Raw genomic sequence first — 25,511 nt, forward strand, 5'->3', positions numbered from 1 at the left:
AGTCACCTTGTTTATTGGAATCTAGCATAGTTGGTTCTCACTGATGTTGATGACAAAATTATATTTTTGTGTAAAATGTTTAAACCACTTAACTAACTTCCGCTTTTTTTACTTGTAGCAAAACGGATCGAGCAGCTGAACTCGACCTTTGCCAGCTCTCAGCAGTTCCATCAGACCTCCAAAGACTTCCAGTCATGGCTCGGTGAGAAGCTCCAGGACCAGTCTAAGCCCCAGGCCATCTCTGCCAAAGTGGACGTTCTGCAACAATCGCTGGATGAGCACAGTAAACTCCAGAGGGCACTCAGCGAACATGAAGAGATTTATAACACAATTGTTGGGGAAGGGGACATGCTTCTGCAAAATACCGATGGTGCAGAGAAGTTGGCACTTCAAGGGCAGCTTACCACCCTCCTTTCTAACTGGGAGGAGGTAAAAAGAAGCTCTGCTGAACAGGGTGACAAACTGCAAACTGCTCTACAGAAATCTCTGAAGTATCAGGAGCATGCAGAGAATCTGAGCTCATGGATTCAGGAGTGTGAAGCTAGTAAGGGCAGAGTCAAACTCACCACTGACCCCGTGGCTGCCGAGAGCTCCATTTCTCAAGTTAAAGCTCTGCAGAAGGATGTTGACAAGCACAGGAGGATGGTGGAGCAACTAGACACGGCTGCAGAAAGCCTTCTGGAGGTGGCTACTGTAGACACACAACCTATAAAAGAGGAAAAGGCTACTCTTGGCAAAAGAGTGGACAGTTTAGTCGAGGATCTGCAGAGCAAGAGGGAGTCTCTGGAGAAGATTTCACACACAGTTAAAGAATTTAATGATGCCTACAGAGAAGCGAAGGGCCAGCTCGAGGGAGCTAAGAAGCACATGGATTCCTATGAATCACAGGGAGTTCAGGGTCACAGCAACAAGAACTTGACCAACATGAAAGCTCAGCAAAAAAGTTTAGAGGGAGTGCAGAACCAAGTAGAGCACATGAAGAGCTTGGCCAAGGACCTTGTAGTAAATATCCCAGACGCTGATGGTGTGACCGATCTCTTACTGCAGGCTGACAGTATCGAAAAAGACTACAGTAACTTAAATGAGAAACTAGATGAGACATGCCAAGTGTTGGAGGGTAAACTGCAGGGTATTGGACAGTTCCAAATCAGCATTCGTGAGATGTACACCCAGTTCACAGACCTCGATGATGAGCTGGACAGCATGGCTCCTGTGGATCTTGACCTGGCCCCTCTGAAAGAGCAGCAGGTGTCCATCCAAAGCTTTGTGTCCAAGCTGCAGGAGCTGATGGCCAACACAGCCAATGCCGGAGACAGCTGCAAAAAGATGCTTGAAACTGAAACCTCGCCTGACCTGTTAGGCCTGAAGAGAGATCTGGATGCTCTGAGTAAGCAATGTGGGAAACTGCTAGACAGAGGCAAAGGCAGAGAGATGCAGGTGCAAAGTACACTCACCAAGCTGGAGGAGCTGTACGACAAACTCCACCAAATGGAAAAGAAACTTTGCACGGCTGTGGAGAAGGAGGCAACCCAGGAGGCAGTTGGCATGGAGACAGACGTCATCAACCACCAGCTGGAGGCCTTTAAGGTACTGTGTCCCCAGTTTGACATTTTTCTCATTGCATAGGCCTAAAAAAAGATTTTGAAATTGCATTATTGTCATTCCTCTGGTTAAAATGAGTTCTATGACTGAGTTTGTGTAGGATATCAGCATAAAGGTCAATGTAAACAGTTTGCACCACATTACATTTGCACCTGTTTTGTGCTCTTGGGAGATCAGTACGAGTTGCTACAGTAGAGAGATATCACACGACGACATAATTGTTCTCACGGGACTTTGCTCCTGTTCTCACACTGATATCAACACACATTTTTTCAGATAATAAAAAGCGTAACATCGTTACATTCACATTTATTGAGGTTTCAAGTTTCTATTTCGCTGAATACCCCAGTTGAGATTAGCCGTAACTGAGAAATGCCTGCATATTTGAATTAACCGAGCTAAAGGCTGTAATCTTTTCTTGTGCTCTTACTTTTTTCCCCGAAAAAATATACAAACACTATTTTAGATGCTGTTCATCCACAAACGCTTGCAGTGTTTCAGATTAGTATCAGCAGGCTCTCAACTGAAAACACTTGCTATTTTATGACGCAATCCTCAGGGGAATGCTGCCTCATTCAGGGCATCTGTTGTTAACAAAAGAGCTGCGGCCCATATGCAGTGATGGTGCAGGAGGGTTGGACCCTACAGCCAGGTGGTCACCAGCAGGGTGTCACTTTGGTCATTAACGAAGCCGAGCCTGCATTCTAATCTCGTAACACTGATATTCTAACCTTCACAGCCTGACATTATCTCATGCTCTGTGGTCAGAGGAGCGTGGTGTTAATGTGGCTATTATGACAGAGATGCGTGTTGGTAAAGTGATGTTTAGTGTCTATTCATGCTTGTCCTTAAGGTTGTAAAAGTTTGTTAAATAACTGCTGCATAATTCTGCCTTTATGCTTAATAATTGCTTGTAAAAAATCTTCACCATTAATGGATTTTTTTTTATAACTGTTAAAATTAGAATTAGCATCCCCCTTGCTATCAATTATTGCTTGAGCCCATTGTTTATTGTGGAAGTGTGAACCACCCTGGGCTGCAGGCATTTTGCAATAATATCCTAACAATTTGTTTTCAGTTCATCTGACATTCCATATTATTTCCAAAATTATGGAGAATCAGTGTGAGATCAAACACGGGGAGAACCAAAAGCAAGATGCAATTTTCTTTTTTTTAGTTTTCCAAAAGAGGATTAACCTGTATTTGATGGTTAAATGACTAAACACTTAATTTGCAGTGTTCGATCACATTGCAATAAAACATTGTAAACGGATGAGCATTGGCAAATGACACAGATCTTTCCTAAGATGTAGGTCAAGGGATTTTGTTTTCGTTCAAGGGGGTGATGTACTTTGATAGCAGGGCTACACCCAAACCCCTTGTTGAGTTACATGGATTAAAACATCGTTGAGGTTGTGACGATGGAGGTGTCAGTCGGTTTGTTGTGTTTATTATAGTTCAAAGGACTTGCGGGGTAACTATTAAAGTGATTGATTCAAATTGTTGCTCAGCAGTGTTGTCATGGTGCATGTTTTTACCCCTCTCTTTGTCCTGCCACTGAGGGCATGTACGACCTCAGCTGTCAGTGGAAAATCCCCCTTGTACTCACTTAGGCCAATACTTATTATCAAAAGAAGAATCATGAACACTTGAATTGTTTCTTCATTTAGTTGCAGCATGAGTCATTGTAAGATTTTGTCATATTTAGTTTTTTGTCCACTGCCAGTGGCTCTGGGTGTAGGTAGGAGGGCTTCTTCTGTGGCTGGTGAGAGAGAAATAAACAAAGGTGGTGCCTATGCTTTTACCATTTTAGGTAAAGTTTAGTAAGTGACACGCCTGACTTCATGTGTTTACTCTTATTTTTTCCACATGAGATCTGTTGAAGATTTTTCGACAAAGTCCTGGCGGGTGTACGTTATATATTTCAGTGCAACCTAAAGGGCTGTTCCAGTGACTCAACACCAATGGGGGGTTGGTGTGGGTTTCTTTTTCTCACTTCTGCTCAGACATTACATCAGTGTGTGTTTCATTTTGAAAAGACATTTCTGCCTTCTGAATCATACTGCAGCTCACCCGATTCATTGAAGTCCATGGTTAAAAGGTGTCATTGAGGCCACATAGTCTCTCTTACTCACTGAGATGACACATTCAGACGTGAAACATGACACCTTTATGGGCCACTTTCTACACAGGTAGTGTGCATGTTGTTTTGCTGAGGGGCATTTATGTCATGTTTTCCTTTTTTTTGTCATATCTAATGGTAACAAAAATATCTTTTAGTTCTTGACAGCAGTTTTTTTTAACCATATTATTTACTTTTTCCCATTTCAATTTATGATTTTATAAATTAAGAAGAAAAACGAGCAGATTGAAAATGGGAATAACTGTTAATTGCAGCACTGATGTTGTGTGTATGTGGTATGACTGTCTGACATGGGCAGACAAGGTTCACACATGCAGAACTGAGCAAAGACTTTACAATAGTGCAGGTTTTTATGGGGGCAGTAAACAACCCAGGCACCAAAAATAAATTCCTGTTATCATCTCCTCTATCCTCCTTTCTTTGCCTTTCCCGGTCAGTGGAAATAAAAAGCCCCTTCATGCTCTTGGCAGAGCCATTGGTGTTGTATTACCTGGGACCTGTGCCCCCCACAGCATTCCACAGGAATTAAGAATTATTTCATGGGTCCACAGCTACTATCCGTCAGAGGAAAACAATGAGGAAAGTGAGAAAAAATAAATGGTATATTTCTGTATGGGGTGATATCATCTGAGTGGGAACTGCTGCTGCCTGTTTGTCTAGGTTGTTATTTGTTCCTTCTGTGAAGTAGAAAAGCCGGTGCATTCTACTTCCCCTCCCCTTTCTCTCAGTCACTGAAGAAAAGTGAGGGATTGTGTCAGGATGCAAGAGATGGCTTAGAAGAGAAGTGATATGGGACATGCAGACATAGGGGGGAATTAGAAAGAAAGAGGGGGGGTGGAGGGTCATGTGTCCACCAATCAACATGTACCGGAGCGGCTCTGAGCACAAATGGAGTTGTGGCAGATGTTGTCTGAATAATGAGCGGGGGCGGGGCATGAAGGCCTCCGCCAGGAGGGTGTCTGTCATTGCGAGAGGAGCGATGAGAGAGAAAGGCCAGGCTTTTTTGTTTATCCAGGAGTACCAGCTCTCCTCTCCTCTCCTCTGAACTACCCACAGTTTTGGTCGAGCCTGCTGGATTTGTCTGCGGATATTTTCACTTTGCACTGAAGACTTTCCTTTATCCCGCATGGATGTGGCAGGGCTTTCAGGGGAACAGAAACACTGTGGACCAGAAGGCTCATGATTAAGTTTTGGCTAAAGACCGAGCAAACTCAGAGGAATATGTTTGGGATGGGTGACTATTGAAAAACTGATGCTGCTAAAAAGTATTTTTTTTATATATATATATATATTGTTCACTATATTTGTATCGGTAAAGTCTTTATTTTTTAATTTAGTGTTTAGTGTTGTGGAGATTTAATTTTGATAAACAAGAGAACATTTATTGTTTTTATTTTAAATTATTTTGCACACAGTGGCTTTTAATATTGGTTAGACATATTTTACTCCTTTGTTTTTAAAAAATTACTCCGTATGCACTAAAGCAACATTTACCTCTAAGGATCATCTTTTATTGTACCGAGTAGTAGTGGCAATTGTTGTAGCATGGGCAAACCGCTGAGCAGACCAGATTGCCTCAGACAAAACCCTTCCTGTGTGGGGAAGGGGGAGGAGGAGGACCTGAACATTGATGACTGCTATGTGCCCCAGAGATCTATTTATAACACCGTTCGACTCAATGAACAGATAGATTCGGGCTCTAAAGGCAGCCTTTCCTCCCGGCACTTCACCAGCACCTTACCTTACACGCACCGCACATTAGACCTCAGCAGCCTGTGTGGAAATGGGGTTCTCTCCGCATCAAGTTCATTTGAGTTGCGGAGCAGAAAGCCAACTCTGCTGCATGATCGCATGGTCTTTGATGGACTTAAACTCAATGGGAACACGATCAGGGCAACTGATGTTGTGCTGCCCAAGTCACGACTCCAGGGAGGAGATAAGAAGGACCATCCTCATCATCGACGGTCATGGCGGACTTTTGCCCCCGCGAATCTGGGCGAGTATCCCAGCCGCAGTGGAACCTTGTGCTCTGGGAGTGCAGAGAGGCCGAGGCTGATTAACGGCAGGAGAGGGCAGAGTATGACCAGCTCGCTGACATCTGAAGAGGACTCCGGTTTGTACAGTCCTATGGTGGAGAGGGAGAGACATGCTCATCGATACCACAAAAGAGCAGGCCCCAGTACAAGGAGCCTGTCATCCTCGGAGGCAATGCATATGTCAGGGGACCTGAAAACACTGCGGTCGCTCAGCTCAGGGCAGGAGGAGTTCCCCTTCTCACCTGTGAGGGACAACCAGTCTCTTTATCATAGTAGCAGTTTGGTCCAGGAGCAGCAAAAGGCAGAATCTGGTGTGGATGAGCTCAGTGGAAAGGTTTCTCTGAGCAATGGCGAATACAAATACCCCATAGAGAGGTCCTCTTCAGGTTCAGCCTACAGGACTCAGCAGGACAGTTCTGGATGGCATTCAAGAACTTTGACTGACTATGATGAGCTATCGACCGCCGAGCTGTTAGAGGATGTGTCATGTCAGGAAGACTGTGAGTTGGTCAGTGTGGTGGTGACAGAGCCTGAGACATACAGGAACTCTGTAACTCTGCCCATAGACAGCCGCCAGCAAACAAAACCATGTACTGTGCAACAAGAACCATCCACATACAACATGGACGAGCTGGAGGAGTTTCTGCAGTCAGTGGAGGCCTGTCTGCCCAAAAGTTTACAGGCATTCCATCTTACGGGGGAGCACCGGGAGATAGAGGCCATCCTGAATGCTGTTGCCGCTTGTCCAATAATTGACCAAATGGATTATTTTTCCCCACAGGTGCCGAAAAAAGATACTTTCTTTATTCCCAAGTTTTGATAATTGGCTGGTTAAGCAGGTTTTACTTGATGATACGCCTTTTTCCTGGCTGCTGGCTTGGTGTTTTTCTTACATATCTGATTACATGATAGGTGAATTAGGTTTTGCTCACCAGCTCGGTCTGTAAGTGTGATCATGCACAGCTGTGTTTTAACTAACAACTGTCATGACCTTTTAATAGCTACTTAATGGTTAGAAAGGTGTTTACGTCAGCAGAATTATAACAACACACGTCAAGGGATTGGGTTTCAGGAAGTGGAAAATTGACCTGGCATAATGCTGAACTCCTAGGACTACATCTAATGATCATTGTCATTTAGTCTGTTTTAGGTTTCAACTGTTATCTCTTTAAAAGGTCGGGATATATTGGAAAAAAAAAAAAAAAAGCAATCACCTGACCAAAGGTTTATTAAAATATGCAAACCATGGCATTTGAGCATATTAAGATCTTTTATTATTATGTTTTCCGCTTCGAAAAATGCTAAATGAGATCAACACAATTTAAAACCCCTGTAAAAGGGAAATTGTTCAGAATGAGTGACATTTTCATTTTGTTGTAGAATAGAACAACAATCCACTGACTTTAATGGACATTCAAGAAATGTTTAAAAGTCATTCAAATATGTTCCATTTGTCTTTAGGCATTCCAGAAAGAGCACATTGATGCTTTGCAGACACAGCTTCAAGACATCAACTCCCTCAGTCAGGGCCTGATCCAAACCGCTGCCAAAGGCACCAGCACCAAGAAGCTTGAGGATGACCTGGAGGGCGTCAACACAAAGTGGAATACTCTTAATAAAAAGGTTATTTATTTTATATGTGGCAGTATTACAAACAAAAGGACATATAGGCAGTGTAATGACTCATTCGTTCCTGTTGTTTCTTATTATGTCATCTTTTTGATGGGTTTCTGTGAAGCTGTTTAAAATGTCCCAAAAACAGGTGACTATATTTATTTCTCCATGTGCTCGGCAGATTGCTGAACGTTCAGCCCAACTGCATGAAGCCCTGTTGCATTGTGGGAGGTTCCAGGATGCTCTGGAGTCCTTGCTCAGCTGGTTGACCGATACAGAAGAGCTCGTGGCCAATCAAAAACCGCCTTCTGCAGAGTTCAAAGTGGTGAAGGCACAGATTCAAGAGCAGAAAGTAAGATGGTGTCGCACGGTGCAAACACACCAGCAGTTCCTTTCTAATCTTTCTATTTTAAGCGAATCAACAGAACACTACGAGTTTGCCATTCATCTTATTTAATTGACATCCATTGTTAAACAAGAGTGTGGAACACAAAGCTTTCAATTTAACGGACACTTAATTTGAGTCTGTTAGATTTACTGTTTTTCACAACCAAGCGTTGCTTGCGGTTAGAGCATGTTGAAGGCGCCCAATAACTCTCCGCCCTTTGTTTTCCGTCGACAGCTCTTACAGAGACTGTTGGATGACCGAAAGCCGACAGTGGAGCTCATAAAAAAAGAGGGAGGGAAGGTCGCGGAGCTGGCAGACTCTGTGGATAAGGAGAAGGTTGCTAAAGAGATTGAATGCCTTGGGCAGAGGTGGGACGCTCTTCTCAAGAAAGCTGGAAACAGGTCTGTATGAGGACACCTTTATAAATGCAAGTCCTCAGGTGCAAAGGAAAAGTTTTGAGTTTTCAATCTCAAAAAACAACAATACAGCATTTTTACGCATTTTTTCCAGTGATTTTTAAAAGCTGTCTGGATATTTTCTTGTATATTAAGGGATTTGTGATAAACTAATTCAACAGGCTACCAGCTGCATGCTAGTCATTCAGACTAATTCATTTCATCATTGAACTTTTCTGAAAACATCAGTTTCCTTTAATCATGGTCAGTTCACAACAAAAAAATATGTCAGTCTAAATAAAGGTTTTCACACAATCACAAGCGAACCAAAATCTATTACCTAGGCACCATTTCATTTTATATATGAAAATAAACGTTTTCCTAATAGGTTAATATCATTAATATTATATCATTATTGATGATATAATATCATTGTGTGTCAGGCAAAAGCAACTAGAGAGCATCCTGGTGGTCACCCAGCAGTTCCATGAGACTCTTGAGCCCCTGAGCGAGTGGCTCGCTGTCACAGAGAAGCACTTGGCAAATTCTGAGCCCATCGGCACGGAGACATCAAAGCTGAAAGATCAGATCTCTCAGCACAAGGTATATACACCATTTTACACCATAAACATACCTTTTCTAGATGTTTTTATGTTCAGTCACGTTTCATCTTTTCTCCATTGGTGCTTGATACTTTAAGTTGATGCTTTTCATTGTTTCATTTCATTTCAGTTTGATATTTTCTGTGTTTTTTTTTTACGTTTGTCTTTCGTTTGTTTGTGTCATATTTCTTGGGCGTTTTTCCCCATTCCACCCGGTCAAGGCCTTAGAGGAGGAGATTATGAATCACAGTAAAGACCTGTTGCAGGCGGTCAGTGTGGGTCAGATGCTCAAATCTGTGAGCTCAGTGGATGATAAGGAGTTTGTTCAGTCTAAACTGGATTCCACCCAGGCCAGTTACATAGAGCTCCAGGAGCGATGCAGAAGGAAAGCTGAGATGCTGCAGCAGGCTCTGGCAAACGCCCAGCTGTTTGGAGAAGATGAAGTGGCTCTAATGAACTGGCTCCACGAGGTGCACACCAGACTGGGTGAAGTGTCCGTGGAGGACTACAAAGCAGAGGTTCTTGAAAAGCAGCTGGCAGAACAACGGGTACACACTCCTCCCTAGGCCAAACCATATGATTTCCTTTTATTTAAGTTGCACCAATCATTTTTCAGTTGATTCACGTGCCGTTCTTTTTTTGTTTACATTGGAGAGTTTTGTGTCGCTCTTTGTTAATGTTTTCAAGTTGTGCCTTTGTTTGCAGGAACTTCAAAGTGATATTGTATTGAGGAAGAAGAATGTTGACCAAGCCATCTCCAATGGGATGGAGCTACTGAAGCAAACAACAGGCATGTCTAAAAGCTATGATTTTCCCATCAGGAAATACACTTCACAGGTTTCTTGCCGTATTCAGGGAGCAGCTCTAGACTATTTTTGCTGAATTGTAGATGAGAAAATTAGTTGAAAAGCGAAACACTAAAGTCCTTTCATGAATATATGTTATTTAAATTCTATTCATAGGCGACGAGGTGGTTGTTATCCAAGGTAAACTGGATGGTATAAAAAGCAAATATGCCGAGATCAGCTCCATGAGTGACGGCGTTTTGAAGACACTGGAACGTGTTTCGAGTCTCTCATCTAAGCTGCAACACACTCATGAGGACCTGAACTCCTGGCTGGAGAAAGTGGAGGCTGAGATCAGTGCTTTTGCTGCTCAGGAGCCAGTGGGAGAGCAGCTTGTCCATGCACAAGACAGACAAAATGTAAGTTTAATGTGTTTCATTAACACACCAACTCTTTTTTTAATACATCTTTACAATTTAAATTCTTACACTGGTGTCTTTCATACATGTTTGTCAAGGCCTTGCTAAAGGAAACCAAAGACCACAAATCTATGATGGACAAGCTGAATGAGCTGAGCGGCTCCCTCCTGGATCTGATCCCCTGGCACACTCGTGAGGGTCTGGACAAGCTGGTAACTGAGGATAACGGGCGGTACAGAGCCGTGCGTGACACCATCACCCAGCAGGTTGACCAGATCAATGCTGACATTCTCAAGTCACAGCAGGTAAACCCGAGTTTCATTCATTCTTCCTCTTCTACTAAAAGTAAAAATATGTTTTGTGAATGGGCAATATCACATACATTATATATATATATATATATATATATATATATATATATACATGTATGTAACTATCTGTGTGTTTCCAGTTTGAACAGGCAGCAGATACTGAACTCTCCTGGCTCTCTGAAGCTGAGAGGAAGCTGCTGTCAATGGGTGAGATCAGACTGGAGCAAGATCAAAACTCAGCTCAGCTCCAAGCACAGAAGGTTAGTCCGTCATACTGCGTGTGTGTGCGTGTGTGTGTGTGCGTGTGTGTAGGGATAGACACAGGCCTCCATTTAATTGAAGCACAGTAAACAGCGGTTTGTTTTGTAACATCCAACCAAACTTACTCCACCGGTTCTCCAGATTTTCTCCATGGACATCATGAGGCACAAAGATGCTGTGGATGAGATCGTGAAAACAGGAAAGGCCATCATGAGCAGCAAAAAAACAGAGGAGAAAGACATTTTGGAGGTAAAAGGGATTTATTTTATAGTTGAAGCAGTGTATTAAAGTAAACACACTATAGGATTTGCTCGCGGGCGTCCCTCTCCACATTGTGTCACTTTAAGAATTGTATTTATATAATGCCTAAATCTCAATCTCAAGTCACTTTAGGTGTTAACATAAGTTAAAATGATATTTTTCGTTCTCAGGCCAAGACCGAGACTCTTTTGGAGAAGTACAGTGTCGTGAGTCAGCTGAACTCGGAGCGTTGTCTCCAGCTGGAGCGAACCCAGTCACTGGCCAGTCAGTTCTGGGAGACCTATGAGGAGATGTGGCCATGGCTTCAGGAAACCATGACCACCTTCAGCCAGCTGCCCACTCCTGCCATCGAGTATGACACACTCAGGCAGCAGCAGGAGGAACTCAGGGTAGGAAGATGTCCAGTCAAACACTTATCAGTGAAAATGATGGAAAATGTAAACTAATTATTTCACATCCTCTCCAGCAAATGAGGGAGCTGATTGCTGAGCACAAGCCCCACATTGACAAGATGAATAAGACCGGGCCTCAGCTGCTGGAACTGAGCCCAGTGGAGGGAGTGCCCATCAGAGAGAAGTACACAGCTTCTGACCAACTTTACACCAACCTGAAGGCCGACGTCAAGCAGAGAGCGGCCACACTAGACGAAGCCATCTCCAAATCCACTCAGGTGAGAAGCTGCTGTTTTTCCAAGGAATTTTGTCATATTTATACAGTACATATTAATTATGTAAATATTATTTTAGTTATTTTTATTTTCATTTAATCTCTTTACAGTCTGTCTGTGTTTGATATGTTTGTGAAAGTAGTTTTTTGATAACAGCAGGTTCAAACAGGGATTATACTTATGTAGATAATTTTCTTTATATAGGACATGCAAGAAAAGCCTTCAAATTGGCAATCCAAAACAAAATTAGTGTGATGTACTTGTTTCTTAGTATAATTCATGTATTTCATCAACAGCTTTCTGATTATTGTGCTGATACGGAGGTGTTTCCTTCTCTTGTTCTCCACCAGTTCCATGATAAAATTGACCCCATGCTGGAGTCACTGGAACGCATCGCTGAACGCCTGCGCCAGCCTCCGTCCATCTCAGTGGAGGTGGACAAGATTAAGGAGCAGATTAGTGAAAACAAGGCCGTCTACATGGATTTGGAGAAACTGCAGCCTTCTTATGAAACACTGCGGCAGCGAGGCGGGGAGATGATTGCGCGGTCAGAAGGGGCAGACAAGGACATGTCTGCCAAAGGTATGGGAGATATAAAAAAATAAATTAAATGAAATAAACAACAATTTTTCCATGACACCTGTCAGTTGTGAACGTATGAGATGTGTGTTTGATTCCTTTTGTTTTCACTGTCATTTTAACCAGCCGTACAAGACAAAATGGACCAGATGGTGGTTCTGTGGAACGACATCCACACCTTGCTGGAGGAGCGCGAGTCGAAGCTGCTGGATGTGATGGACTTGGCAGACAAGTTCTGGTGCGACCACAGTGCTCTCATCATTACCATCAAAGACAGCGAGGACCTGCTGAGGGAGCTGGAGGAGCCCGGAGTCGATCCTTCGGTCGTCAAACAGCAGCAGGAGTTTGTGGAGGTACAATTCTCCAAAGTGACATTGCTGTGACAAGGAATTTCTCATAAGAATGTTTATTTCAACGGCACTTTATTGCCACAGGGATTTAAGGAGGAGATTGACGGGCTGCAGGAAGAGCTTGATGTGGTTCAAAACCAAGGGGCGGAGCTTATGACTGCCTGTGGAGAGCCTGATAAACCCGTGATAAAGAAAAGTCTTGATGAGGTAATGGATTACATTCAAAACCGTGTTTGCCGGGTTTTTTTTGCCTGCTTGAAGCTTGTGGTGTGACACTAGTGTTATTTCTCCAGGTGAATTCAGCATGGGAACATCTCAATAAGACCTGGAAGGAGAGAGGAGAGCAGCTGGAAGAAGCCATGCAGGCTGCTGTGCAGTTTCAAGATGGCCTGCAGGTACTTTTATACTTTTTTATTACCAATTCATGGATTTTCAAAAGCAGTGCAGTAAAACTTTGAATTGTTTTTTTTGATAACTTACCACCAGACCTTTTTTTTTGTTGTTTTCAAACATTTGCTTTTATTGTTTAACCAGTAGGATATAATAAAAGTACTTACATACAGGATTTATGTGTTCCATGCACTATTTATGAGTCTGCTTGTTTTTATGGCCTTCTAATGAAGCCACAGATTACAGTGCTTTTCATTGCAGTTGATTAAATCATCGTTTTATGAGCGCCCTATTACTTTTGAAACTATTAACACTAACTGCAGTGTTTTTCTATGTTTTGGCTCACACTTTCATTCATGTGTGGTAAAAAAAAAAAAAAAAACAGCTGCTTACATTTTACTATAGCTGTAAAGATTACAACCACACGCTTTTCAAGATGATAATGTTCATTTTTAGGTCTTGTTTCTTACTTTTTATTGTTTTTGTTTGCTTGATTTATCAAGCATATGGATTTGCTGAATTAAGTGTAAGATTTATTGCATAACATGAAACTAAGCGTGAAACCAGACTCCCTGTGCGCTGAGCTTTGTTTTGTCTCGCTAACAATGGTGTTTCACCTTGTGTACAGGGAATGTTTGACTGGGTGGATATTATGGAGAGCAAACTGGATTCAATGTCACCTGTAGGCACAGACCTGGAAACGGTGAAGCAGCAGATTGTAGAACTCAAGGTACAGTCTTGTATTTCTCTGTCAACAGCAACAGTTTTTAGATGTGTTAAAAGTGACAAATCTCTTGTGACCAGCCTGTGGTTTTGTTGACTGCCTCAGTTGGCCTGTTTTGTACAGATACAAAGGGTTTGTAAAACTAACTCCATAAACTGTTTTCATTTAGTTTGCTTCGGCGTACAATCGTATCACGGAGCTGGCATTGTCCGTATGACTTTGTCCTCCTGTTGACTGAGTGGGTGTAACTCTTGTTTGTGCTTGTTTTGGTCAGGAGTACAAAGGAGAGGCGTACCAGCTGCAAATTGAGATGGAACGCCTCAACCACCAGGCAGGTCTCCTGCTGAAGAAGGTGACGGAGGAGGCCGATCGTTGCGCCATCCAGGAGCCAATGTCTGAGCTCAAGATGCTCTGGAACAACCTGGACGAGAAGATCATCAGTCGACAGGTCAGACAAGAGAAATAAGCCATTTAAAAATGACATGTCTTAAAAGAAAATCCAATCAAATCACCTTTTAAACTTGTTTTTTTATTTTATTACTTGCTATTTAAAGGTCCTTTGTGTAAGAGTTAGTGACATCTAATAGTGAGACTGCTGATTATAATAAACAGAAGACTCCTCCACTCACCCGTTCCTGTCCCAAGCGTGTTAGGGAACTATGGTGGCCTTTTGAGCTGCAGTAGAAAAAGGCTTAATCTGAGGCTAAGAACGTATTAATGGGTAGTGTGTTTAATTTCTGCCAATAAAGACTCCTAAATGTTACACACTGGACCTTTAAACTGTGCCAATAAATCTTTTGCAGTTTCATATAAATTTGAGGTCAAAAGGCTGTATCTATGTGTTGTGATGTTTGTTTGTCAAGAGCTTCCCCTCGATGCAGTATCTAATGGTTTAATCTGTCATTAATCCAGCACAAACTGGAGGGAGGCCTTCTGGCTCTGGGCCAGTTCCAGCATGCACTGGACGAGCTGCTGGCATGGATGAGCCACACTGAGGAGCTGCTCAATGAACAGAGGAAGGCTGGAGGAGACCCCAAAGCTATCGAGATAGAGCTCGCCAAACACCATGTATGACAAACATCTTCTCATTTAGTGTTTTTTTTTCTCTTTCATACAAATTTAAATGAGCAGTCTTAGTAAACAACTATGGGATAAACAAATGAGTCTCAGATCCGTCGTAAACCCGATCAACACTTGACTTTTCATTAAATCCAAAAGGGCTAAACACTTTATTCCATCATCTTCTACTCAGATTTAAGTGCTTATCAGTATAAATCAACTTGAATCGAAACATGTCGATGATGGTTGGAGTCTGGTACGGCTTTGTTTCTCAAATCCATCCACCCAACATCTTGCTCTCCTGGCCACTTTATGTCCACAGGTTCTTCAGATTGACGTGTTGGCTCATAAAACGACAGTAGAGACCGTGAACAAAGCTGGTAATGATCTGGTGGAGTCCAGCGCCGGCGAGGAAGCCTCTAGTCTGCAGACTAAACTGGAGAACCTGAATCAGCAGTGGAAAGCCATCCAGGAGAAGACAGAGCAGAGGAAGCAACAGCTGGAGAGTGCTCTGCTTCAGGTATATGAAAAGTTATTAAGCCTATTTTGTGTTGTTTAATAACGTTAAACATAACAAGTTAAGGTCATGAAGCTTTTTTTTTTTTCTTATCCTCTTCTCATTCCTCTGGAGTTTCTATTCTCAATGCTGACATTTAAGGGTGTAGTTGTTGTGACATTGTACATCAGTAGCTTCACTATTTCGGGAGTCGAGTTGGTTTGTCAGGCATAACAAGCTTCATGATGATTAACAGGGTGAAGTGGAAGGAAGAAAACCTCTGTGCATGTTTTCTGTCTGTAATGCCTGGATCTGCTCAATAAAGTCTCCTCATGTTCGATTCTCTGACCAGAATCATTTGCTCCAAACCACTCTTCTTACCACACAAATGGGAAAAGCCATCAGCTGAGAGAATTTATCTGACAAAAGCACCCAAATTATCTATATGTATATATATGTTATTGCAAATTAGTCATTTTTAATTAAAGCAATAGTTTATAAGTTGTTTTTCTGATAGATTAATTGATCTAAGGACTTTTATATAGGAATAATAGCTCAGACATCCTGCTCTCTGAGCCAGAGATTGCGAACAATGACTGTGTGTGACAACTTTTGTCCTGACTCAGGTTGTATTGTGTTGCAGGCCCAAGGTTTCCATGGTGAGATAGAAGATATGCAGCAATGGCTGAAAGACACAGAACGTCAGCTGTTGGCATCAAAGGCTGTGGGAGGCTTACCAGACACGGCCCGGGAGCAGCTTAACGTCCATCTGGTATGTGTTTAACAATATGAAAGGCCGCATGCAGATGGCAGGGCTCGTAAGGAGACAACTATGTCTTTTCTGTGTTTTATCCAAAGTGTGAAAATTAAACCACGCAGCAATATACTTGCACCTCCCTGCTGAAGCGGACAAAAAGCTTTTAAAAGTGTTTCCAATTGATTCAGGCTCGTCTGACTATAATTAATCTAAGATCGTCTCCGTGCTTTGTTTTCCTTCTCTCTAATAGAGAAAATCCAGACACTCTTTAGTGAGCTCTCTCTAAAAGCAGCACCGGTGTTTTATGGAGCCAAAAAACAGAGGGATTACTTACGAGCAATAACTTTTTTATTAAATTAGTAACATTACACTGTTTGAATGTTTGTTTGAGTGTGGCTCTGAGAGTCTGCCTGTGCCTCGACATGTTCATTCTTTCACCATTTTTGGACTGGATTTGGACAAAGCAGGGACTAAGTCATTACATACACACCGAGCACTGCAGTGGCCCCGAAAAGTAAAAGTGGCGCTGTTTGGAACTGTAATTCACTCTGTTTAACAGAAGCTTTGCTCTCCTCATGTCATTGTTTGTGTTTTCTTGCAGGAGTTGTGTTCTGCCTTGGAGGTGAAGGAGGAGCTGTATCAGGAGCTGTTGAACAAAGGTCACCAGCTGCTCATGATGACGCCCGAGGGTCCCGATAGCAACCTGGAGCAGGACCTCGCGAACCTGAAGGAGAAATGGGAAGCGGTGCAGGGGAAGGTCACTGACAGAAAGGTATGGAGTCACTGAGAGGCTTTCACTGCCGTCAGCTTAATGACTCACAGGTCGAGACTTACATCCCAGCGAGAGATCGCTGACATGCACTCGAGCCACGACACTGTTGTTGAAAGCCTCTAATCCCAGCGCTGATAATGAGTGGTGTAAAGACACACACACACACACACACAGGATGTGGTCACATTTTAGATCACAGCAGGCGATACGCTGTCTGACTCAGTGTAGAACAACAGTGGTCTTGTCTCATATGTTGAGACGGTGAGGAGTTGACAAGTCCGCTGAATAAATAAGAGAGCGAAGATAAATCAAAGACTGTGTTGCTCTTCTTGAAAACTTATTTCAAACAAGAACAAGATATTCTGTCTTTTATTGCTGCATTAAATAAACATCAACATCCATCTTACATGACATAAAGATAAGTCATCTCTCACCATAGAGCTCCTCAGTCTGGGTAGCCTGTGCATTTGCAGGCAACACTTTGCGTTTGCATTTTCCTATTGACTTTGGTCCTGTGCCCGGTAATGTGAAGTCTGGTAGACTTTAGAGTCCCAGCTTCTGGCTGAACTCTCTGCAGCAATGTGACACTTCTCTGGAGCAGCGAGTAAAACACATACTTTTAGACAATAGATGACTTGAATGGCACTGCCATTTTTAGTAAGCCTCTTCCACAATAATAGATTACAACTCATGTAGGGTCATGTTTGTGATGTCATTAACACAGCATGTGTTGTCACGTTGTAGGTCTGTGTCTGAGGTTTTTCAGCAGTGGAGACTCTGTGGACATCGATCTTATTCAATTAAAAGCTCATCACTACATTTCTGTATCACCATCAGTCTCTGCAGAGGATGTTAGCTTCCTCTGTTTAAATTGCAGTCAGGTGTAGAAACATAATGGTTTAATTTTTTTTTCCCTCCCTCCCTTGTCATAGCAGCCAGATTTTATGTTTACGTTCTGTTTAAAGATAAAAAGGATAACAAGGTTATTTCAGGCACAACATGTGGACCGTGATGATTTGTTGTGTCTTCAGGTGAAACTGGAAGAAGCGTTGACGGTGGCCACAGATTTCCACAACTCTCTGCAGGACTTTATCAACTGGCTCACCCAAGCCGAGCAGACGCTCAACATGGTTTCGCCCGCTTCTCTCATTCTGGAGACCATCATGTTTCAGATTGATGAGCATAAGGTAATGTTTTCACACAGGGGAGGAGGATTATGTTGTTCATGGAGCAGACGAGAAATGTGTTTTTTTATGTGTTCGTGAATCTGTTCGTTTATCCAATTTTGCTTTTATTCAGCTGCATTTGATGGTGTGTTATTTCTTTAGTCAGTGAGAAGTTATAAATAATATCACTATCACATTTCAAATAACAGCAGTGTTTACTATTTCACTCGTCATCCATTCTGCTTTGCCATTGAGCCAAACAGTGACTCAGTGACTCCATCTGTTTTCTGGGTTTTTTTTTTTCCCAGAGCAAAGCACTTTAAGCACATTAATCACATGAATTAGATCAGTGGTTCCCAACCATTTTTTGAGGGATACATATTTTTATGATTGTATACATTGAAGACCGCCCTCCCATTACAAGAAATAATGTATTACTTTATATATTTTGTTCTTTTTCAGAAAAGACAAAACAATGGTTGAATTGAATATTTGACTGTTAAACCATAGTGATGTGATGTAAAAAAACATTTGAGTACATTTTTTTCTTTGGATATTTGAAACTGTCAGATAATGTAGGAACACATTGCTCCCTGTGTTATTATTATTGAGAGGTCTGAGAATGTATTTGCTGAGTTGTCTTTTTTTTTTTGCAAAATTCAATATTTGCTTCCCTTCTCCATCATTTACTTCACCTCTGATACCAGACCCAGTAATTCAGCTGGAAACCCTATGAAAAAGAGCATTGTGGCCCCCCATGGAGCTTTAAAACCCTCCCCCGTGGGGGTCGGACCCCTGCTTTCAGTGTCTCCTTTTACCGCTGACAGAAACCTCTCTCTGTATATCTGCAGATATTTGTGACTGAGGTGAACTCCCACAGAGACCACATCATCGAGCTGGACAAGACAGGCACACATTTGAAGTACTTCAGCCAGAAACAGGATGTCGTGCTGATCAAGAACTTGCTGCTCAGCGTGCAAGGCCGCTGGGAGAAGCTGGTGCAGCGGTCTGTTGAGCGAGGTCGACTGCTGGACGACAGCAGGAAGAGAGCCAAACAGGTACTGCTCTGCTTTTGCTCATATTGATTTTGCGTTTGAAATAGACATTGTTTCACTGCTGTCGGGGCTTTTTTGTTATCATTGGAAAGCTGTGGCAATATTATTTAAATCCAGTTTCCTATTCTTGCTGCAGCATACTGTGGGTTTTTTTTTTTTTAAGCAATGTTCTCGTATGTTCCTTGGGCCTGAAAATCTAATCATGTGAACATAAAACAGGACTCTGCAATAAATCAAATGAAATCTTACCTATTTAAAAAAAACAAAAAAAAAATGCTTTACACTGAGTTTGTTTCTTTATCCGTCATTAGTTCCATGAAACTTGGAATAAACTGATGGAGTGGTTGGATGAATCTGAGAAGACTCTGGACTCAGAAGTGGAAATTGCTAATGAGCCAGACAAGATCAAGATGCAGCTGACGCAGCACAAGGTGACAGAACGTCGTCTTAGCACAGTTCACTGGGAAAAGAAAAAAAAGGCTTCAATTGTGGACCCTTGACAGCATCGAGTTTAATTTATGTGACAGAATCAACCTCAATATCCAAACCTTTTTTCTGCATGCCAGAATAATACGACAGCTGTTTATTGCATTATATACAGAATGATTTAAGTTCATTTCATTTGTGTTGGAAGTAAATAATTGCATCATTTAAAGTTATTTATAGGAATTATAGTATCTACAGAATGCGTTAGTCATGCATTTGCTTACATTACATGCGACCCAGTTTTGACCCTCTTTTTGTTTCTCTCACAGAACATGGTCTTCTTAATCAGAATATACACGCACACACACAGATTATGATGCTATCTGACATGCAAACAGTAGTAATACTACTAATCCCTTCACTGTAACAGTAACATCCCCTGATAGAGATAGAGTCTATGTCCTTTAAACATAACTCAAATGCACAAGTGAGCTTCATGATGACATTTTATTCTTTCATACAGGAGTTCCAGAAATCACTGGGGAGCAAACACTCTGTGTACGACACCACCTCTCGAACAGGACGGGCCCTGAAAGACAAGACATCTCTTCAGGATGATAATCAGAAGCTGGATGACATGCTGAGTGAACTGAGGGATAAATGGGACACAGTCTGTGGCAAATCAATCGAAAGGTATGGATGAGTACATTTGTTGCCGTGTTTAATCTCAACCAGCTCCAGGTCACATTGTCTGCAGTATTTCTAAAGACCGGTTTGTTCATTGTGAATGGTTTGTTTCTCTCCTGCAGACAAAACAAGCTGGAGGAGGCCTTGTTGTTCTCGGGCCAGTTTACTGTTGCTCTTCAGGCTCTCATCGACTGGCTGTACAGAGTGGAACCTCAGCTGGCTGAGGACCAGCCCGTACATGGAGACATAGACCTGGTTCTCAACCTGATAGACAACCACAAGGTAGAAAACAATGCCAGACCAAGAAAACATAATATCCCAATTATTCCTCTCTTCTTTGGTGTTTTGGGCAGTTGGCATCTGCAGTGTTCCATTACCTTCTTTTGCAGACCTTAACAATGTACCCCAACGTTCTCTTCCCGTCCCCTTACTGGTTAGTGACAGAGCATCGAAACCCAGTTTCAAAATGCAAGAAGACAAGTTTGCATTGCTGCATTTAACAACACTCCCTTTTCCTTTCTTCAAAGAGTTTTTCTTATCACAATAGCAGACAGAGGACACATAAACCGCATGAGGATTAGACGATAAATGTAAACCACAAAAAGGACCTGCATTGTTGTAGCTTTCTATTGAACATGAAAGTTTTTTGTCCAGCAAAGATCCAATGTTTTTGATATTAACTGCACTTTGTCTCCTGTCATTTAAATTAAAAGGATCAGACATATGATTGAATTACACTGCACTTTGTTAGTAGATGAATAAATATACTGTGATGTGCCTGAGGAAAAAACCTGTCCACAAACCCCTGTGGATTTCTAAGAAATTACTGGTGTTGTGTATCCACTCCTACTCTCTCTCTCTCTCTCTCTCTCTCTATCTATCTTGCTCAATTTCTCTCTCTCTCTCTCCCTTGTTGTATATCCGTCTTTAAATGTAGCGTTGCCTGTTCAGACTGCATTCAGGAAACATAATTGGAGCTGCATGGTGAAGGAAACAGCAGCAGCTGTGATTGAATGGCATTTTCAGCCATAGTGTTCTGTATGAACATCCCTCTTGCCTGCCCAGTCATGATATAAAAGGAGCTGATAGTCTTGTTCAGCACTGTGTGAACTCAATGTAATCTCTTAATATTAAAATATTTCTATATGCACGTATGCTGTGTTTGTCTGACTCGGTCCATCCCTGATTGTCCTGCTCAGGTTTTCCAGAAGGAGATGGGAAAGAGGACGGTAAGCGTTCAGGCCCTCAAACGTTCAGCAAGAGAGTTGATTGAGAGCAGTCACAATGACTCGTCCTGGGTCAAAGTGCAGATGCAGGAGCTGAGCACTCGCTGGGAGACAGTGTGCAACCTCTCAGTGTCCAAACAGGCTCGGCTGGAACAGGCCTTGTGTCAGGTACTGTCGTGTGAGCACACTTTTAAAGGAGGTAAAGTGAGTCCGTGAGTTTTAAATCTGACGCAATCTGTGTTTTTTTTTTGTCTGCAGGCTGAGGAGTTTCATTCTACGGTTCACATCCTGCTGGAATGGCTGGCTGAGGCTGAGCAAAGTTTGCGTTTCCATGGCAGCCTGCCTGATGATGAGGAGGCACTGCGGGCACTTATTGAACAACACAAGGTAAGTCTTAAAAAATAAAATAAAATTAAAAAATTATTTTTTATTAAGGTTATACTGTATTTTGACAGTTGTAATAAAAAACTAACCTGCTGCTTTTTTTTTTTTTTTTTCCTGAGTAAACATTTAAGATTCTGTAATTGCATCACTAGAGCCTTGTTCCAATGTTAAAACAGCCATATGGTGGATGGATGTTTTATCGGTTTGCTGAAGTTAGAACCGTTTTGAAGATCAACTCTTTTCATTATGCTAATTTTAGGAGTTCATGAAGAAACTGGAGGAAAAACGAGTGGCTCTGAGCAAATCCCTCAGTATGGGGGAGGCTATTTTGACCATCTGCCACCCAGACTCTATCACAACCATCAAACACTGGAACACCATCATTAAAGCCCGCTTTGAAGAGGTCAGTCTGCATGTATGCTATCATTCACACACAGGTATAAATACTAAACATGCAAATGACTTTTGTTTCAACTGTTAACGTTGGTGGCGTGTATACCTCCGTACATATGATGTCAGAACAGTATGTGTTCCTCTGCTGTGCCTCTTTTTAGTTTTCTTTAATGTTTGTAATGTTGCTGTTGCAGGTGCAGGCCTGGGCCCGGCAGCACCAGCAGCGTCTGACCACAGCCCTCAGTGAGATGTTGACCACCCAGGAGCTGCTGGAGAATCTGCTGACCTGGCTACAGTGGGCTGAGAGCAACCTCAATGATAAGGACAAGGAGGTGCTGCCGCAGGAGATAGAAGAGATCAAAAGTCTCATAGCCGAACATCAGGTGAAAAAGTGAAACCGCTGATTAAAACCATTTCAAACTGTTTTGGACACTGTGTTTTATATTTATAGTATACAATAGTTTACTCCCTTTAGAGGACATCATAAAACTGTCAGCATGTTGTTCCCTTCAGGCTTTCATGGAGGAAATGACCAGGAAGCAACCAGATGTTGACAAAATCACTAAGACGCACAAACGGAAGACTGCTTTGGAACCCCAAAACCAGAAAACTCAGATCCCAGTCCTTGACAAAGGAAGAACTGGAAGTATGTATGCCTCTAATAACCCCCTCACAGTGCATGACCTGAGCCATCTGGCAGAGTTTTGAGTCACTGCAGGATGGATCAACATCCTCTTCTTCATTTCTTTTAGCACCTGGAATGATCTAATTGCTAATCTATTCCATTTGGTGTGAAAAACAGTCACCGTGAAGGTTTTTGTCTTTGACTTGCAGGAAAACGTTCTCCCACACAAACAATGTATGCGTCAGCAACACAAGCTCCCATTGAAACTAAGGACCCCCGGGTCAACCTGCTGGTCACTAAGTGGCAGCACGTTTGGCTGCTGGCTCTGGACAGGAGGAGGAAACTCAATGATGCCTTAGACAGACTGGAGGAGGTAATGCAGCTCCATCCGGATCTGCTCTCATTATTAATCCAATGTTTTTGCTGCACATTAAGTGCTCTGTGGTTGTTCTTATCAACATATTGCAATACCATATTTATTCTTTGCAGCTTAAGGAATTTGCAAACTTTGACTTTGACGTGTGGCGGAAGCGCTACATGCGCTGGATGAACCATAAGACGTCTCGCGTCATGGACTTCTTCCGTCGCATTGACAAAGATCAAGACGGCAAAGTGACCCGACAGGAGTTCATAGAGGGCATCCTCTCCTCCAGTAAGTGTCCACTATATCAATTCACTGCTGAACAGCATCCACGCAATGCACTTTTTTAACACTTTATGACTCTTCAATAGAATTTCCCACCAGCCGTCTGGAGATGAGCGCTGTGGCAGACATTTTTGACAGAGACGGCGACGGATACATTGACTACTACGAGTTTGTAGCCGCTCTTCATCCCAACAAAGAGGCCTACAAACCCCTGACTGATGCAGACAAAATCGAAGATGAGGTAACGGAAACTGTGGTGTACAGAATTGAGAAATTCTCACATTGTAGGATCATGGTTCAAGAAAAGGTTCCCTCTTTGCAGGTGACGCGTCAAGTGGCAAAATGCAAATGTCCAAAGCGGTTCCAAGTGGAGCAAATTGGTGCCAACAAATACCGGGTAAGCAGATTTTCACCTTATTTTGAAGCCAAAACTTGTCTTTTTCATCTAATACACACTTATATTAACTTAGATGGTCTTTTGTAAAGGTAAGTGTTAATTTATGATGAAAAATACTGATGATAAAACCTCTAATCTTTACCTATTTTTTGTTTTATTGTTTTTCACATCACCAGTTCTACCTTGGAAACCAGGTACATAAGAATGTTTTTATCTTCCTGTTCAATACCTTTGTGCTCTTTTTCATGTACCATTTTTGCTTTACAATTAACACTCTCTGCCCAGTTTCCTGGCTGATATTTATAGACTGGAACTCAGAAGTAGAAGTTAAAAAAAGATGTGTATTCGGTCCTCTAATATAATTGTTGCTGAATACAATCAGGGCAGGAATTTTGATTTCAAATGTCTAATGATAGAAGCATTAAAGGCACCAGTTTATGTATTTACATTTTTCCACTAAGTGTTCGCTTTATTAAAATGGAGGCTGATCCAGGTATAATGAATATAAATGTTTGTATCCGCTTTTGAGTTCCAGCGAATACTATATAAGTGTGCCAACATCATTTCCGCCCATATTTTTTTATTGCTCCATGGGCATAAATTCATCTGCTGGGCATTTTGGGGAATAATGCTTACCGTGTGTGTCTTTGGTGCTTCAGTGTCATGGGAATGATTTACTGCAAAATTGGCTGACACTTTACTTTTTTTATGAATTTCTTTTCATAGTTTGGCAGCCTTGAAAAAAAGGAAATGAATACTTTTCATTTAGCGGCTAAGTTAATATTATATGTTTTGACAAAATTGCATGTTTCAGTGTCAAATACATGACTGATATGGGTTCATATGCCACATGCTCGCTGAAGCTTGTTAGATTAATGCAATTTTGAGGGGACAGGGGGCGCTGGAAGTGGCCAATGAACTAGTTTGTATTGTTGTATCACTTTAAATTGAATTGAAATAATTTTTTTGACAGTTTGGTCTGGTTCACTGCTTACATGACTCCTTAATCGGCGATGAGACAATAGCAAACAGGGAAAATCAAAATCTTACCCCCCACCTACACGTTGCAGTGTTGGAAAGCTGTATTCTGGTAAATGGTTAATTTTTAAAATGTTTCTTGTGCCTCGTTTTTTTTCCTCGCCAGATCATCATCACCTTTAATGTATTTGATCACTAAAATCACCAGTGGCATTAAATCATGACGATAATCATACCAGTGCAAGATCTTCTTTTATAAGAGATACCGTGTAATGCAATAGGTACTTAGTAAAGGGTCATCAGTGTTTGGTCGTGTGTGCGTTGTCACTCTGTGGTGGATTAGACAGAAATGATTTGAACCATTCCTCCATGTTGTGTGTCATTGGAGCTATAGCTGCATCTGATGTGCATCAGTGTCAAATGCATCCTGAGTATCTTGAGTGGTGGTAGTTGTAGAAAATGCAACAAAGTGCCCCGGACTGCAGGAGATTGCTGCCTGTCCATTTGATCATGATGTGAAATTGTTTGTTTTTTTTGACAGAAAGCATGCAGCTGTGATTGTGCTTATTGTGTGTGTTTGTGCTAATGTTCACGGTCACGTCCAACTGGCTGACGTCTGTTTCCTGTCACCTCATACAGCTTGAACCATGTACATCCATAACATGCTCAAGTGCATGCTCATGTTTGGTGAAGAAATATTATTATATGCTAGCGCCTCCTGCTGGTATAATAATAAAATGCTTTTTTTTTTTTTTCCTGTGCTCAACATTTAGGAGCGGTTAAAACTAAACTCACATACTGTCAATAGACATTACATCCCAGAATCATTAAAATTCACACATAATAACTTTGTGTAGATGTATAATAGCCTGATTGGGATCTAGAGTTATTGTGAGGTAACTCTGTTTTATTAAAGT

General features: G+C 41.9%; 1 protein-coding gene across 26 annotated transcripts in view; it reads left to right on the plus strand.

Moving 5' to 3' along the window:
• dst (dystonin) overlaps positions 1 to 25,511 on the plus strand; it is a 97,387-nt gene that overhangs the window by 67,608 nt on the left and 4,268 nt on the right. For 18 of the 26 annotated variants that reach the window (XM_058651361.1, XM_058651351.1, XM_058651358.1 and 15 more), the window contains 39 exons: positions 119 to 1,587; positions 7,243 to 7,404; positions 7,577 to 7,747; positions 8,018 to 8,184; positions 8,622 to 8,781; positions 9,002 to 9,328; positions 9,486 to 9,570; positions 9,743 to 9,984; positions 10,083 to 10,289; positions 10,436 to 10,555; positions 10,698 to 10,805; positions 10,988 to 11,206; positions 11,284 to 11,487; positions 11,835 to 12,066; positions 12,190 to 12,416; positions 12,498 to 12,620; positions 12,707 to 12,808; positions 13,432 to 13,533; positions 13,802 to 13,975; positions 14,440 to 14,595; positions 14,909 to 15,106; positions 15,726 to 15,854; positions 16,441 to 16,611; positions 17,643 to 17,798; positions 18,629 to 18,835; positions 19,144 to 19,263; positions 19,782 to 19,951; positions 20,068 to 20,227; positions 21,145 to 21,339; positions 21,430 to 21,558; positions 21,815 to 21,958; positions 22,143 to 22,331; positions 22,462 to 22,594; positions 22,783 to 22,946; positions 23,063 to 23,225; positions 23,306 to 23,460; positions 23,542 to 23,616; positions 23,793 to 23,810; positions 24,590 to 24,706. In XM_058651361.1, the coding sequence (XP_058507344.1) occupies positions 119 to 1,587; positions 7,243 to 7,404; positions 7,577 to 7,747; positions 8,018 to 8,184; positions 8,622 to 8,781; positions 9,002 to 9,328; positions 9,486 to 9,570; positions 9,743 to 9,984; positions 10,083 to 10,289; positions 10,436 to 10,555; positions 10,698 to 10,805; positions 10,988 to 11,206; positions 11,284 to 11,487; positions 11,835 to 12,066; positions 12,190 to 12,416; positions 12,498 to 12,620; positions 12,707 to 12,808; positions 13,432 to 13,533; positions 13,802 to 13,975; positions 14,440 to 14,595; positions 14,909 to 15,106; positions 15,726 to 15,854; positions 16,441 to 16,611; positions 17,643 to 17,798; positions 18,629 to 18,835; positions 19,144 to 19,263; positions 19,782 to 19,951; positions 20,068 to 20,227; positions 21,145 to 21,339; positions 21,430 to 21,558; positions 21,815 to 21,958; positions 22,143 to 22,331; positions 22,462 to 22,594; positions 22,783 to 22,946; positions 23,063 to 23,225; positions 23,306 to 23,460; positions 23,542 to 23,616; positions 23,793 to 23,810; positions 24,590 to 24,706 (7,550 nt within the window). The remainder of the gene's footprint in view (positions 1 to 118; positions 1,588 to 7,242; positions 7,405 to 7,576; positions 7,748 to 8,017; positions 8,185 to 8,621; positions 8,782 to 9,001; positions 9,329 to 9,485; positions 9,571 to 9,742; positions 9,985 to 10,082; positions 10,290 to 10,435; positions 10,556 to 10,697; positions 10,806 to 10,987; positions 11,207 to 11,283; positions 11,488 to 11,834; positions 12,067 to 12,189; positions 12,417 to 12,497; positions 12,621 to 12,706; positions 12,809 to 13,431; positions 13,534 to 13,801; positions 13,976 to 14,439; positions 14,596 to 14,908; positions 15,107 to 15,725; positions 15,855 to 16,440; positions 16,612 to 17,642; positions 17,799 to 18,628; positions 18,836 to 19,143; positions 19,264 to 19,781; positions 19,952 to 20,067; positions 20,228 to 21,144; positions 21,340 to 21,429; positions 21,559 to 21,814; positions 21,959 to 22,142; positions 22,332 to 22,461; positions 22,595 to 22,782; positions 22,947 to 23,062; positions 23,226 to 23,305; positions 23,461 to 23,541; positions 23,617 to 23,792; positions 23,811 to 24,589; positions 24,707 to 25,511) is intronic. The other 8 variants (XM_058651360.1, XM_058651362.1, XM_058651364.1 and 5 more) reach the window with 3 other exon arrangements.

Source organism: Solea solea, chromosome 15, assembly GCF_958295425.1.
Source record: "Solea solea chromosome 15, fSolSol10.1, whole genome shotgun sequence".
NCBI classification, from domain to species: Eukaryota; Metazoa; Chordata; class Actinopteri; order Pleuronectiformes; family Soleidae; genus Solea; species Solea solea.